The sequence below is a fragment of the Triplophysa rosa genome, linkage group LG4 (assembly GCF_024868665.1).
Source record: "Triplophysa rosa linkage group LG4, Trosa_1v2, whole genome shotgun sequence".
Classification (NCBI taxonomy): domain Eukaryota; kingdom Metazoa; phylum Chordata; class Actinopteri; order Cypriniformes; family Nemacheilidae; genus Triplophysa; species Triplophysa rosa.
Genome location: NC_079893.1, coordinates 31,483,089 through 31,498,895, shown reverse-complemented (window position 1 = coordinate 31,498,895; position 15,807 = coordinate 31,483,089). Strand labels below are relative to the sequence as shown.

General features: G+C 42.1%; 4 protein-coding genes across 6 annotated transcripts in view; 3 read left to right on the top strand and 1 right to left on the bottom strand.

Moving 5' to 3' along the window:
* LOC130552554 (RNA exonuclease 5-like) overlaps nt 1–418 on the bottom strand; it is a 6,928-nt gene extending 6,510 nt beyond the window's left edge. Inside the window, exon 1 of the mRNA XM_057330903.1 lies at nt 25–418. Within this exon, the coding sequence (XP_057186886.1) occupies nt 25–99 (75 nt within the window). The 5' untranslated portion in view covers nt 100–418. The remainder of the gene's footprint in view (nt 1–24) is intronic.
* Nucleotides 419–479: 61 nt separating this feature from the next.
* eri2 (ERI1 exoribonuclease family member 2) lies at nt 480–8,597 on the top strand. Of its 3 annotated transcripts, XM_057332832.1 has the most exons (9): nt 480–649; nt 1,441–1,508; nt 1,588–1,668; nt 1,744–1,871; nt 1,954–2,107; nt 2,197–2,297; nt 2,408–2,489; nt 6,528–6,658; nt 6,740–8,597. In XM_057332832.1, the coding sequence occupies exons 1-9, from the start codon at nt 627–629 to the stop codon at nt 7,586–7,588; spliced, it is 1,617 nt and encodes a 538-aa protein (XP_057188815.1). In that variant the 5' UTR covers nt 480–626; the 3' UTR covers nt 7,589–8,597. The 3 variants fall into 3 exon arrangements, with proteins under 3 accessions (XP_057188815.1, XP_057188814.1, XP_057188813.1); XM_057332831.1 differs by having other exon boundaries at nt 1,588–1,871; nt 6,528–6,616; XM_057332830.1 differs by having other exon boundaries at nt 1,588–1,871.
* Nucleotides 8,598–9,124: 527 nt separating this feature from the next.
* On the top strand, nt 9,125–11,074 carry thumpd1 (THUMP domain containing 1). The gene is made up of 4 exons (XM_057332212.1): nt 9,125–9,710; nt 10,045–10,213; nt 10,292–10,540; nt 10,659–11,074. Exons 1-4 carry the CDS (start codon nt 9,516–9,518, stop codon nt 10,955–10,957), a joined length of 912 nt encoding a protein of 303 aa, XP_057188195.1. The 5' UTR covers nt 9,125–9,515; the 3' UTR covers nt 10,958–11,074.
* A 1,240-nt stretch (nt 11,075–12,314) lies between these two features.
* On the top strand, nt 12,315–15,332 carry LOC130553413 (axin-1-like). Its single transcript, XM_057332364.1, has 7 exons — nt 12,315–12,344; nt 13,204–13,969; nt 14,047–14,119; nt 14,251–14,316; nt 14,440–14,591; nt 14,667–14,798; nt 14,867–15,332. Exons 2-7 carry the CDS (start codon nt 13,233–13,235, stop codon nt 14,997–14,999), a joined length of 1,293 nt encoding a protein of 430 aa, XP_057188347.1. The 5' UTR covers nt 12,315–12,344; nt 13,204–13,232; the 3' UTR covers nt 15,000–15,332.
* Nucleotides 15,333–15,807: the final 475 nt, after the last annotated feature.

Sequence of the window (15,807 nt, the reverse complement as noted above, 5' to 3'; positions counted from 1 at the left end):
ACAGGGTTGAATGAAGTGTGTGACCTGTGAGATGTTCTCCAGTCTGACTCTCTTCTTCTCACGTGACATCATCACACTCTCCTGTGCTTTCCTCTTCATCACGATGATGGTGATGACGTCACGACTCTGCCACCGGTGATGTGATCTGTCACAGTGATCTAGTGTGTGTTGTTGATATAGTGACTCTAATCTCTCGTATGAAGTCACATCAATCGCGTTACGTCGTACGAACACAGCGCATTATAAATTCAGAAGTGAGTCCGACATAAGTTTAAAATATAACGACACAGATTTATACACACCAACTAAAACCTCACGACATTCAGCGTACAGAAGCACGATGTAAACACGCTACACTCAGTAAATAAAAGCGACACGTGAGTTGCATGCTCGAGAAAATGCCGAGAGCTCTCGACCAATCACACGCTCCGTCGTGCGCACGTCACACACACAACCGGACACTCATCATCAGAGCGGAAGTAGCGTCGGTGTGCGGGACGTTTAAAAGCTACGCAAAAAAATAAAAATAAAAAAGCTGCGCGATTTGTTTTTGTTTTATTAGTTGTATGATGTTTTATTGTCATCCTCGTTTAGTGAATTTGTCACGCGTGAGACCCGGATGAAGAATGTCAACAAAGCGTCTCGCGAAGTAAGACATTCGCGTGTTTTTTTTCCTGTTGTCCATCAGTGAGTGTGTGAAACACTGACATTTCTCCGTCTAAATAACAAACAAATGCTTAATAACTTTACATGAAATTACATTAGGGCATTTAGAAGACGCTTTTATTTGATTTCTGTTCAATTTCTCTTGAAAATGATCTCTCAAAAGACTATAATTAGTTATATAAGAATAATTAATAGCATCAGTTGTTCTTTTTGTTTAAACCTGAAACATGTTCACATTTACGTTGGATTTGTGACATTTTAGTGTGATATTCTTGCTTTTGTCAAGTGTTATGAGAATACAACTGTCCAATTTACATGTAAAAAGGGTTTTTCATTTTTGTAAAAGAGGTGATGCTATTTTTAAACGTTATTGTTTTGCTCACTAAACATCACATTTGTTAATGTACTTTTTTAAAAATCAAACCACGTTTGTGTGTTTATAGATGACCCTAGCTTGATATTTTGTTATTGTTATGACGTATAAAGACAATAGCTGTTATTGTTTTCTAAGCATTTAATAAAAAACATAAATGTCATTATACTTCTGCATTTACACATTATACACTCATATTGTGATTCAGAGGAAAACACAACAAGAAAATAAACTTTACTGATAGCATTAATATATATATATTTTTTTCATTTCAATAGATCATAAATTCTTTTGTTCATGATCATTTTGATATTGTGACAGCCCTGGTTTCACACGTTACACTAATTGTGTATTTGTACTATGCTTTGTGTTTAACACAATTTTAATAATTCTGTTTTCAGGGAGCTGGGTCTGATCCGGAAGCGCAGTCAGTCGTGCGGTGATGCCCGGCGACAGCCGTCCGTCCGCAGTAAGACATGTGTTTGTCCCTTCAGCTTTGACTTCATGAGAACATTGATGGATCTGACGCTCATCTTGATGTTTTACAGAGCAACACATCACATATGTCGTCATCATTGATTTTGAATCCACGTGCTGGAGAGAGAAGACCAACTTCGGCCCGGAGATCAGTAAGATTCTCCTCGTGTGGTTTTATTTTCATCCGTCTCTCTGTTTGGCTGTCATGTTGTCTGCTCTCTCAACAGTCGAGTTTCCAGCCGTCCTGCTGAACGCTCTGAACGGAGAAATCGAGTCGGAGTTTCACACGTACGTTCAGCCGCAGGAACATCCCGTGTTGTCTGAATTCTGCACCGAGCTCACGGGCATCACGCAGGTAACGTCACTCCTCTGATGATGAACGTTTTCTCGTGTTTTCATCTGTCACTCATCGTGTCCGGCGTGTGATTGGTCGACAGGAACAGGTGGAGTCTGCACCGCCCCTCCAGGTTTGTCTCTCCAGATTCCTGCGCTGGTTACAAACCCTCCAGCAGGAAAGGGGTGTGGTCTTTGTTGCTGACAGTAAAAGCTTTGCCCCCTCCGGACGTCCCTGTGCTTTTATCACGTGGTCAGGTGAGAATAAAGCTGGAAATACCCGTCATCATCCTCTGACGTCACACTGCTGTTGTGTAATGTGTGTGTGTGTGTGTGTGTGTGTGTAGATTGGGATTTGGGTGTCTGTTTGCTGTATGAGTGCAGAAGAAAGCAGATGACTGTTCCTGATGCTCTGAAGAGCTGGATTGACCTGCGAGCCACATACAGGGTAACACACACAACCACACTTTTCTATATAATACCATGTTTTACTGCATTAGTGAGGAGATTTCAAGCTCACAGGAATAACACTCACACATATCTGTGGTTGTTTTTCAGCTCTTTTATAACCGGAAGCCTAAGGGTCTGAGAGGAGCTCTGCAGGACCTGGGCATCCAGTTCACAGGACGAGAACACTCAGGTACACACACACAGAGATGGGCACAAATACACCAAAAAGTATTTTGTTACAAATGACAAATACGTACTCATAAAATGTATTTAAATAAAATACAAAATACTGCTGTGAAAAAAGTGTTTAATTAAAATACAAGTAATTTGAAAATACAATATTTTTTTACAAGCAATCATTTAAAGTGCGAGAGTAACAGTGGAGTTAGATGCACAGAAGAAAGAAACGTTTTCTAAACAGCAGTCCATCAAACACATGTAGCCCTTCGTGTCATTTTAATATTATTATAATTATTGATGTATCTCATTCTTCCGCGACCAAAGTCCGTTTACAGAAGTCGTGCCACTCGGCGGCCATGTTTGCAACGCCTCTGGGCAGTTAATAGCAAGTCCACTGTCCTATCTACTTGAATGGGGGAAGGCAAATATTTTTAAAATCGCTGGAAAACAGCATATGTCCTATCAATAATTCAACCAGACATAAACTGTACCATAATGTGGGTTTGCTAAGGTTAAATTGCGCTAAAAATCACCTTTTTCAAGATCGCTTCATCTACTGTGCATGTGCACAGGCTGGCAAGCGCCTCACGAGAGCCCCGCCCCAGAGAATCCTCAGTCAATACTGATTGACGATTGGCTCGTATCACTGGAAGGCGGGACTTCCTTCGCTAGAGCGGCCATATGAGCGTTTCATTCCTCCCCATTCATTGTAATGGCAGTGGCGAGTCTTGTTAATATTAATATCTTTGCCGCGACCCACCCGCAATTAATCAGAATGTTGTTTTTATTACTTGAACCACCTGCCCGCGGACATAACTGCGACCCTGCATCAGTGGTGTAAAGTATTGGAGTAAATGTAATTAGTTACTGTACTTAAGTATCTTTTTGGCTACTTTGTAGTTGTACTGAGTATTAAAGATATTAGCAACTTTTACTCTCTACTTGACTACATTTTTGAACAAGTATATGTACTCTTTACTCCACTAAATTTGTAATGTCTAATGCAGTTACACATTACATTTTGCATGGCACCTATCTTTTTTTGCAGCAGTTTATTTTTAATACAGAAGAATTAATATTGCCATTTAAAGGGCATTGAAGGTACTTCTTGTGAATTTTGCCCTTACTTCTTTATGTGAATACGAGTGCATTATCAGGTAGTTGACAATCGCTGGCTTTGACTTTTTAATTTGACCTAACATTATTTGATGTATCCGTTATATTGAAGAGACCTTTTGAAGGAGTTTGGTTTACTTATGAGCACTTGAGCTTAAATGAGACTTGGGTGTTTGTAATAGATGTAGGTTATGGTGTCGACCATGATTTGTTGCAATTTTGAGGTGTTCAGTCTTATAATGATTTAAGAAAACAAATGCGATTTCTCTCCTCACGAATCAACTGATTCTTGTTTTTCACTGACGTGTCTCTTAAGTGTTGAGGACTATAGTGCTGCTTTGAGCCTACATTCAGTATGAGTAAAATACTCAAGTACTGTTCAAATCAGATACTCGAAGACTTTTACTCAAGTCGTTTTGAAATTGGTGACTTGTAACTTGTAATGGAGTAATTTTCACTGCAGGGTATCTGTACTTTTACTTAAGTATGGTTTTCAGGTACTCTTTACACCTCTGCCCTGCATCACTAGACAACACCAGTCACTCTTTAACTAGCAGATCAATTCTAGCTACAGTATTTGCGCTAATCTTTTGTCCTATGACTTTCAGTGAATGATATCTGATAGTAGATTTTACTAGATACTTTACCTTTGAGCACAAAAGCGGTTTCTTTACTTTCTTTACTTAAATCAAAATACCTCGAGAGTGATTGGAAAAGGTTGCTTTTGAAACACTCTTGCGACATGTTAATGTCATAAGCCGATCGGTCTGCGTGCGCAGCCTCGGAATAAGTCAAATGCACTTAATAACAGACAGGTCTGACTCGGTTGAAAAAACGGGTTACCCGCGCTTTGACGCTCATACAGATGCACTATGATCATCTGTTCATTTTTGCTAGCATTTACAGGAACAACATTAATGTTTTGTCCTTAAATGAACACGAAATGTCTTGTTTTTAACACAACTGTTTTTATAGTAGCGTTAAAAGCAAACTGCACAGTATGTTTTATAGACAAATGACAGGTGTACATCTACATCTTCTCTCAGACAAAAAGATGATTCAACTGATTTCCCTGGAAACAGTCAGGTATGCATGTAGAATCACTTTAAATCTAGCAATGAATGTCTATCTGTTTTTCTACAGCACATCAATAACTTCGACATTTTTAAAGGTATACTTAAATATGCCTTAAAATATGATCTTCTTAAATATTTTCAGCAATTTAAAGGGATACTTCACCCAATAATGACAATTCTGTCATCATTTACTCACCCTCAGATTGATCCAAACCTGTGTAAATTTCTAGAGATTCTAAAGATATTTGGAAGAATGTCAGATCTCATTCCCATTGACTATTTATTTTCCCCACTATGGCAGTAAAGGGAAAAAGATCACCAAAGTCTAGAACAGGGTTCTTTACTGTTTAATAAAATTAATTTTAATAATATTCGTTTATATTTGTGTTGTGCTTGCATCTGCTGTGCCACAAGCTGTTTAGCTCAAATTATTATTGATAGCTCAAATTTTATTACATATTTCAGTATCAAAATTTGCCCCACCACTTTCAGAACAGTGGTGCCACCAATGCCTGGTGAAGTTATTGTTGGCAAGAATAAAATGACATATTTGAAAAAGTATTTAAAATACAAAATACTTCTGCTCACTGTTGCCCCACGTGGTTGATAAGCGGAACTGTCTGTTTACAGTGTCGTAAAAACTGTCGCAAAGATTTCCCGCTGGCAGCCGACGGACCCAGATACGCTATGAAAACAGCGCATAGCATGTGTATGTATATAATGACAACATTAGCCTACTCAACGACTGAACTGTTCAACATTCACGTGGTTTACGGGTCTGAACTAAAGAATCTGCTACGTTTTACCACAACACGTTTAGTGTGTTTGTTTAGTCTTTATTTACAAGCACTACACACATTCATGAGACACGACAACATGCTAGCTATCGACACCGGCAACCATATATTATTTCAATTCAATTTTATTTATATAGCGCTTTTCACAATGTGCATTGTTCCAAAGCAGCTTTACAGGAGAAAATAAGAAAAACACAGAGAAGTAAAACACAGCACAGCTCATGGTGTTTATAGACCAAGCAAGATCATTCTAATAAATAATTAAATGAATAAATGCAGTCTCCCGGTGAGCAAGCCAACATTGCCCTGCTATTTATCTCTATATGATCTCTCAGCTAGTGTGAACCGGTGGTGCGCCAATGACACAGACTAATAACAAATACGTTCAAAAGTACAGGACAGTAACAAAAAATGTACAAATAACACTTACAAATCCAGGAGCCGGACCGCTAGGTCTCCATCCGTTTTGCAACCCGTTGCCTCTTGCTGCTCGCCACCGAGTGTAAGCCTGTCCGATATTGATTCGTGACCGGCCTCGTGTCCGATCACTCTCTCTCTTTCTTTTCTTTGCTTCCTCTGACAAAACCCTCTTTGTTTTTTTTGTCTGGCTCTGCCATGGTGATGTTTTGGTTCGTTTCGTCTTACTGTTAGCTCTGCTGTTGGCTAACTTCTCCCAGGCTACGAGTAAAACGTGAAGTATGCAGTAAAGCAGGGGATAGGCGGGGCTTGTACCGGCCCGAACTCTAAAGTTACAAGCGCAATTTCAGCCGATAGGAGGCTGCTCAGGTAGTAACGGCAGTCAAATTCGTCCAGTTAAAAGTTGACCTACCACTTAAATATTTTTAGAGACATTATTTTAAGGTCAAAAATTTGCTCGTTGTCGCTTTAATTACAAATTACATTTGACTTTTTTTTGTTAAGGAAAATACAAATGACAAAATACTCAAAAGTAATTAAATACGTATTTCAAATACATGTAATTAAAACACTGCCCATCTCTGCACACACACACACACATTTGTAAACAAAGCATATGAATTGCGTGTTGTTTGCGGTCAGGTCTGGTGGATGCGAGGAACACGGCTCTCCTGGCGTGGCGGATGCTTTTGGACGGCTGTGTGTTGCGCGTGACGAAGTCTCTGAAGACGGTGAGTTGTGTCTGTCTGCCTGCCTGCACAACACCTGCACAGGTGACTCCGCCCTCTGCCTCTCATCACGGACAATCAGGAGCCGGTGGTGGATTGTCCTTAATCATCATCTCTCTGTCTCAGGCACAGGTGAAGTCCAGAGCAGCGTGTAGAAACACAGAGTGCTCCACTCGTCCGTCAGCGGTGTGTGAAGAGCAGATGAGTGTGTGTCAGGCGCTCGTGTCACCACATACGGTTTTCTCCACAGCGCCATCGCGTGTCAACAAATACAAACCAAACCTCCAGAACTCCACCAACATCCTTCTGAGCACCACACTGGCTGCTCTCTCCGACACGACCTACGACCCCGAGACACCAGACGCCTGCTGGAAAGATGGAGTCCTGCTGACGGAGGAGGAGGAGTCTGGCTCGTATGATGATGTCATCCTGGGGGCGGAGCTTGAGGATGCTGTCCCGTCGGTCACAGTGAATTCTGCCCCGCCTCTCAGAAGCAGAAACACGGAGCTCTGTATCCGATCCCGCGTCACCGTACAACCCAACAAAACCACATCAAACCATCATCCATCCAGACCAGCGTCCTCTACAGAACTCTTCAAAACACCCAAACCCGTCCCACGCACAGACCCGTACGCCTCTGTCTCACGCTTCTTTGGACTCAAAACTGCCCCGTTCAGTGTTTATAAAGACCCGTCCACCCGACCGCCCGTCAGCACATCGGCTCGGTCCTGCGTGTCCCGCCCCCCTCCTCTTTCCTCCGCTGTCAATCATTCAGTCAGAAGAACGTCTGCTCTGTGCGGCTGCGGGCGGAGGGCCAGACGTCTGACAGTGGGTAACGGAGGACCCAATCACGGCCGTGTGTTTTACTGCTGTCCTGTGAGACGTCAGAGCTGTGACGGCAGACGGAAGGGCTGCGAGTTCTTCCAATGGGAATCCAGCACACACAACACCAGCAGTGTTAAAACTATCTGCTGACGACCGACACGAGACACGCTTTTTTATTCTAATCACGAACTGTGTTTAAAAATCATCTTTTTTATTTAAAGTCATTTTTTATGAAGGAAAACATGTACAGTAATGTCAATAAAAATGTTAAAGTTGACTGTATGTCATTAGTTTCCTAAGAATTGTATTTGTCTGTGTGAACACGCTCTATAAAAGTTTGCATACTGTTTTTGCACTATTTGCCTGGCCGGGGGGGCTGCTTTAGAATTTTAAAGTTTTACTTAATTAATATTGCATATAGGAATTTATAGTCTGTTATATTTGACCTGTGCTTCTCTCTCCTTTATCTTAAATGTGTGCTCTCACTGAGCGTGTGTGTCTCTATGTCTATGTGTGTTAGCACGTGTGCATATTGTGTGTGTGGAGTGTTTTGTATGTGGGTGTGTCTGTCTTCTTTGTTTTCAACCTTTTCTTGTTTTTGCAGGTACAACTTTAATTGTTTTGCTTGTAGTCAATATGTCTCATGTACAGCTGCCTGGTAACAATGAAAATTGTAAAAGCGCTATATAAATAAAGTTGAGTTGAGTATAAAAATAAATATTATGTCAAGCGTGTCCTTGCAATTAATATGAATACAAATAAAAACATGACAAAAGCTTAAAATATGTGTATTATTGTGGAAATGAATAAATGTTGGGGAAGTTAGAACAGTAAACCGTGTACTGGGCGGCTTACAAACACTATTGAAATGGTGTAAATAACTCAACGAAAACATGTAAAATCACGATATTGGCCCTGTCCCAAATGGCGCACTTGCGGTCTCGTGGACTTAAATTGCGCGTTCTCGCCAAGTCTACGAGTCAGTAAGGTGTCCCATTTGTCTTTTTAGCACTCATAAGTCTGCTCGCGAGCGCCTCCTTTGTGCCCTCGACTCCACTGAAGTCCAATACCCAGGAATCCTTGCGAGCGCCCAATCACAGAACGGATGGGAGGAGTGTCGTGGATGTCAGACATATACGTAAACATGACGGATACATTTTTAAATATATGTTTTGATAAAATTCTAAATTAATTTATTAATCAGTTACTTATTCATATTATTGCTAATTTAATTTCTATTAAGCCAGCTATTCAAGAATAAAAACTTTAAATGCAGTGCATTTTCTTACTTAAGGTAATAAGCCATGTTTCGTTGTAGATCTATATCTAGTTGTCTCTGGGCTCTGTGAAGCTGAACAACACAGATTCTGTATTATAGAGAAATATTAAATAACAACATATATGCATATTAAGAAGTGTATACAGAAGAATAGTGTATAGTATACAAATAAATACATATACATAAGCAGTTGCATTTACGTCATGACAAATGAATGCATTACAAACGTAAGTATCTATTGCATAATGCTCGGGTGGCATATCAACATATGAAATACAAACATATGAACTACAGACCAATAAAAACCGGCAGCTCCAGTCCCAAATAACAACAGTGGCACAACAAGTGGTCGACTTCACGCGGCGCTGCGCAGACTGATCAGTGAATGACAACAAAGTACCGCGAGAGTGATTAGAAAGCACCGCTTGCTCTTTCCGGTGTGATGACCTCAAGTCTGACCCAAAATGCACTCCCGTTTACCCTTGTGGTCTCGTGCCTAGTGCCCTATAGGTCTGCACTTCCTGACGTCATTAAGTGTGGACTCGGAGGTCCACAAGACCGGAGTGCGCCATTTGGGCCAGGGCCATATGTGGAGTTCTCGATAACTACGAGAATCGCGTTTCGTAAAGCGAATGTCCCAAACGCCACTCTGTACGTCGTGTTCTGCACAGAGCTAGAAAGCGCGAGCTGAACGCAGGGTAACACGAGCACGTGTAGCGCATTTCTTGAACTTACGCCGACGAGCGAGCACAGAGGAGTTTGTTTGATATATAACCTGAGTGTGTTTCGCAAAGCGCAATGATGTCTGAAACGCGCAAGAGAAGTAGGAAGCACTACGGCGGGCACGCGCCGAAGAAACTGAGGCGCACTCGCGAGCTGGAGGTGGGCGCTGAAGGCGTGCTCATCACCTGTAACATGAACGAGCGCAAGTGCACGAGGGAAGCCTTCAATCTGCTGAACGAGTACGCGGACGCGCTCTACGGCCCCGAGCAGGTGAGTAGTGCGCTAGAGTAGAGTAGAGTATGTGTAGTACGTCATTCATGGGGACTCGTGTCACTGTGGGGACCAAAATTGAGGTCCTCATGGGCAAAACAGCTAATAAATTGTACAGAACAATATTTTTTACAAATCTAAAAATGCAAAAAGTGTTCTATGATCTTTAGGTTTAGGGATAGGGTTAGGGATAGGGGATAGAATATACAGTTTGTACAGTATACAAACATTACGCCTATGGACTGTCCCCACGGGGATAGTCAACCAAAGCCTGTGTGTGTGTGTGTGTGTGTGTGTGTGTGTGTGTGTGTGTGTGTGTGTGTGTGTGTGTCAGTCAGGTGAGGCGCAGGACAGTCGCAGTGAAGAGGATGATGAAGACGCGGAAGCGGCTCTGAAGAAGGAGGTGTCTCAAATCCAGACGTCCATGAAGAGCAGACAGCAGAGATTCACAGCGCTGGAGAGCGGAGCGAGTAATGTTGTGTTCATACGATCTCACGGAGTCGGTGAGCAGAAACCCATCATCATCTTCATCATCTTCATCACGAGCGCAGATTATAGTCGTGTTCCTCTTTCTGTGTCAGATCCAGAGAAGCTGGTTCATCACATTCTCTCAGACCTCCATCAGACCAAGAAGAAGAAGACTCGCGTGGTCCTGCGCATGCTGCCGGTGAGCGGCACGTGTCGGGCCTTTCCAGAGGACATGGAGAAATATCTGAGCGTGTTTCTGGAGCGCTGGTTCAAAGCGCCGCTGCGAGCCACGTACCAGATCTGCTTCAAAGCCCGAAACAGCAGTCACAACAAGAGAGATGATGTCATCCAAGACGTCGCAGGTACTCGTCTGTGTTTTGTGGTTAATAACCTCACACGAGCTTCCTAAAAGCGCCTTGGATGACATCACACACCACACAACAACACCCACTAACCAGCAGGAGTTGTTCTCTCCCGCAGCTCTGGTGGCTAAAATGAATCCGGAGAATAAAGTGGATCTGACCAATCCTGAGCTGAGTATCATCATCGAGATCATCAAGGCCGTGTGCTGCGTCAGCGTCGTCAGGGACTACACGCTCTTCCGCAAATATAACCTACAGGAAGTCAGCAAAGACCCGGCCAATCAGATCCCAGACAAACAGGAAGCAGCCAATCAAACGCAAGAGCACGGCAACGGCACCCCCACTGATGGAAAGGCTGCTGGTGGTGACGGACAGGAGGAGGCGGAGCCTGAGTGCATGCGTTCATGTGTGACATAGACTGATGTACAGCGTGTGGAGACTTTTAAAAGCCTTTTTTATGTGTTTGCTTTCAACGTTTTCTCATGTGTGCGACTCAAATAAAGACATCGCATGAAATCTTTTGTGTTATTTGTAGCTCTCTGTCACGATCACAAAACTGAGCCGGCGACCAGCACTTCATCTCCGTCTAAAGCCATCCTTAGAGGTGTTGGTCTTGACAGAATACAAGTGGAATCAGGATTTTATTTCGAGACAAACATTTAACATCATTCATGTGATTGGATGTAAAACTTCAGCTGCTTTACTGTAAATGGGATTTGTTGTGTTCATGCTGTGCCGGCTCAGAAACACAGTTATTATTCTTTAATTGCAGAACAGTACGTGTGTGAGATCTCGTTTTTATATTCTATCATCTGAATGATGCAGAAAGTTTCTTGTGTTTGTGATGGAAAGCGTTTGTGTTTATGCCTTTATTCTGTTCTACACGCATGATGTTCTGTGAATGTTTGTGCTGACGACGTGTCATTCAGCAGCAGATGCGAGTGGTTTCTCCATCATGAAGAGAACCGATGTATAGCAGCAGACGTGTTGTGTAGTGTTTGTGTTTTGTCACCTGAAGTGAAGCTGGAGTGGGTGAGATCTTCTCTCTGTCGGAGGTCTGCGGGTCAGTTGGGTCTTAAAGGTCACGGGCTCAGTGAAACAATAGAGACAGGGGGAGATGAGGATTAACATCGACTGCACTCGGCTGTCGTGACCTTTCAGGGTCACAGGAGACACACCTCACAGCAGGTGAGACACACTTGAGCTCCATCATCTCAACACACACACATGATCTCATCTGAGACGAGGATGTTTAGTTCATAAAAATCATTCATTCATCCTCATGTCAAAGTCAACCCTCTTCTTCAGAACACAACAGAAGATATTTCGAAGAACGTTGATCATCCAACAACACTGAACTCTGTTGACTTGTTCTTATGTGTACTTATGAACACAAAATCACTGAGACATTTCTCAAAAGATCTTCTGAAGAAAGAGTCATACAGGTCCATGGTGTGTGTGTATGTGTAAGGTCTGGAGCTCCTGCCGGGTGTCAGATGTGTGTGTGTGTGGGGGGTGTAACCTTTAACTCGTTGAAGACTCCTTCTGCTCGTCTGATGGACAGATTCAAGATGACGTTTCTGTGACACTCGACACATGTTTGTACATATTTAAGAGAGTCACATTAACAACATGATCTGTGTGTGTGTGAGATAAACACATCACATCTGAACTCAACACATTAATGAAGCGGCACTGACGTCATGATGCGAACACGTGACCGCACTGCACTCGCCCCCACATCATCACCTCACTCAACACACATCACATCAGCATCAGCAGGACCGACACACACTCATCACAGGTACAACACACTTGCCACGACTTTTGTGTACACTTTATTGTGTTAATCTCTCACTGTTGGGGTGTTTTTGTGTAGCTTTAATTCGGTTACATGCTTAGAGTTGGGCAATTTTTTGTGTGTAGTTTTATCGGGTTATTTTCTCAGGGTTAGTTTTTGTGTGTTTTTTATTGGCTCATTTTCTCAGCGTTGGGTTTTTTGTTTTTATGTAGTTTTATTGGTTTCTTCATGTTAGGTAGTTTTTGTTATTTTATAAGAGTTTGTTTACAGTTTGGTAATGTTTGTGTTTTTGTGATGTTTTTAATGGGGGTATCTTCTTAGCGTTCGGTAGTTTTTTTTGTTTTTGTAGTTTTAAATATTATATTTGAGTTTTGTAGTTTTTGTGTAGCCTAGATTCATTGGGTTATTTTCTTAGAAATGGGTAATTTTGTGTGGGTTTTAAATGGGTCATTGTCATGGAGTTGGTAGTTTTGTTGTTTTTTATTTTTGTGTAGTTTTATTGGCTTATTTTCTTAGAGTTTAAATGTTTTTGTGTTCTTTGTATGTAGTTTTGATAGTGTGATTTTTTTAGAATATTGTAGTTTTGTGTTTTTTATTGGATTATTTTTGTTTGGTAGTTCTGAGTTTTTATATAGTTTCATAGGGTTTTCTCATAGAAATAAAACGTTTTATTGTGTTGTTTTCTCAGTGTCGTGTAGTTTTATTGTGTTGTTTTCTCAGTGTCGTGTAGTTGTATTGTGTTTCACCTATTTTCATCGCTGTAGCTGTAAGATGTGTAGTATGACCCAACAGTTTCACGTTGAGATAGCTCATGGGTGGGTTTGTGTATATTTGAATCTTTCTCTCTCTCTTTCTCGGTCAGTCTTCAAGTCTCTTGTCTTTCATGACATCATGAGTTTAGCTGTTTGTGGTTGTCATGGTGACGTGGCCGGTCCTCGACCTCCAGTGCCAGGTGAGGAGGACCGTGAGGTGCTCCAGGTCAAAGATGATGGGCAGTTCTTCAGTAAGACGTCGTCTCATTGGTCAGAGGGTTGGACAGCCATGCCCCGCAGAGATTTAGGGTTTGAGCTGGAGGGCAGTGCATCATGGGATGGCCCGTATGAACCCTGGGCTGAGACTCTCCTCACGTTGTTGGGCGATCAGGACGGTACGATGCTCTTCCAGCAGTTTCTGCAAGGTCTGGGCTGCTCTGAGCTGCTGGATTTCTGGTTCGCCTGCAGTGGCTTTCAGAAGTTTCCCGCCGGCGACACTGAGCGACGACTCAAACTGGCCAAAGCCATATACCGCTGTTACCTGTCTGAGCGCAGCCGCAGTGCCGTGTCACGTCAGGTCGCCACGGTGACGAGGTGTGGCGTGATGGACGCCATACGGCGCTCGCAGCTGGACTCCGCCCTGTTTGCACAGGCGCATGCTGAGGTGCAGACGGTGCTGGAGCACAACCTGTTCCCGCTCTTTCTCAGATCGGATGCGTATATAAAACACACACAGAGCGACAATCAGACGCTCACAAAACTCACATCATCAACAGACCAACAAAACACAGTGTTACCACGACAACCGGACTCTCCTTCTCTGGGTTCTAAAACTGAGATCCTCCCTTCCTACAACACAGCCAATCAGAAGAGCAGGTGGTCCTCACACACACACACGTGATTTTCTTTCTTTGATTGTTGTATTTTTGAATCAGTTGTCTTCTGTCATTCAGTCGAAGGAGTCGTCAACACATCAGAACAACACGAGACAGAGAGAAGACACACAAACACCTGCCGCACACACCTGTGAGTGCTGATAATAACATCTTCAACATAGATCAATAACCTTTCATTTTCTTTAACAGTTTCAATGAGTCGAAGATGCATCTGTGTGATACAACAGCATGAACATGTGTGCGTGTGTGTGTGTGTTACAGGTGAAGATGAGGACACACACTTTCATATCTGAACTGATGAGACGTTTACAGGAGCTGCATGCTGCGGTGAGATCACACTACTGAACACGTGTCTGTGAGTGTTCATGCATACAGATAACACACACAGTATACACCTACTGTATTGTGTAGTATTAACATGATCAGTGATGTCACTTCCTGTTGTGACAGGAAGAGGATGCTGATGTCACTGACAGAACCTCATTATGTCATTCTCAATGGACGAGGGATAGCTCCGCCCACTCTCTCTGTTACTATGATACAGAACATGACATCAACACATGTGAAGGACACACACACTCCACGGACACACAGCATTCTGGGTAAGAGCAAAAAAACAACACGACAACACAATCAGGATGGACATTTCTTCATTATTAACTGCAGTTTAATCTCAGCAGGTGTGCAGGTTTGACAGTTGTGTATTATTTGTGTGGTGAGGTGATACCGTACAGGACGTGTGTTCAGGGGAACACCGTGACTCTCGCTCAGTTTAAATCCCTCATCATGACCCACAGAGACTCGTACAGGTGAGACGCTCTCACATCACACTCACATCCGTCTGCGAGTGTTTCATGTCACGTTTCTCTCATGTCAGCAGGTTTTTCTTCAAGAGCGCGAGCAGCGAGTTTGACTGCGGTGTGGTTTATGAGGAGATACGAGAAGATGAGACTGTCCTACCCACATATGACCACAAAATCATCGCTAAACTGGAGAGAATGAACCAATGAATGAGTTTTTATGAACAAAGGATTCAGGGCACTGTTAATAAAAGAATAATAATACAGGATTGCAAGCACATAAATAGAAGCTTTATGTTGCATAATGGGGTTTTCTGTTGGCTACACACTCTGTTTTCATGCTAAATGTATTACTAAATAAAACCAGTCATGCAAGACTCCATTTGTGTTTTATTCCCAATATTTCCCCAATTTTCATGACAGAATTACAATTGTTACCTTTATTTAGTCTGTTGTTTTTCATTTGTATTCAGTTTTTGTCATTTTAGTATGTGTTGTATTGGTTACTGTGCGCCAATAAACCCGTCTTAAAGGGACACTTCACCCAAAAATGAAAAGTTTGTCATCATTTACTCGCCTTCGAGTTGTTCCAAATATGTATGAATGTCTTCGTTCTGATGAACAAGGAGAAAGATATTTGGAAGAATGCGTAGAAACAGACAGATCTCAACACCCATCGACTCCCATAGTAGGAAAAAAAAAAAAGAAAAAAAAAAAAACCCAAAAAAAATTAAAAAACAAAAATAATAAAAATATCTTCCTTTGTGTTCAACAGAACAAAAATGATAAAGTAATTTTTCCTACTAAGGGAGTCAATGGGTGTTGAGATCTGTCTGGTTATAAGCATTCTTCCAAATATCTTTCTCTGTGTTCATCAGAACAAAGACATTCATACAGATTTGGAACAACTCGAAGGAGAGGAAATGACGACAGAATGTTCATTTTTGGGTGAAGTGTCACTTCTTCTAACATTTTAATCTCACTTATATATTTATTTTGTGGTCGTAGTAGCGGAGGT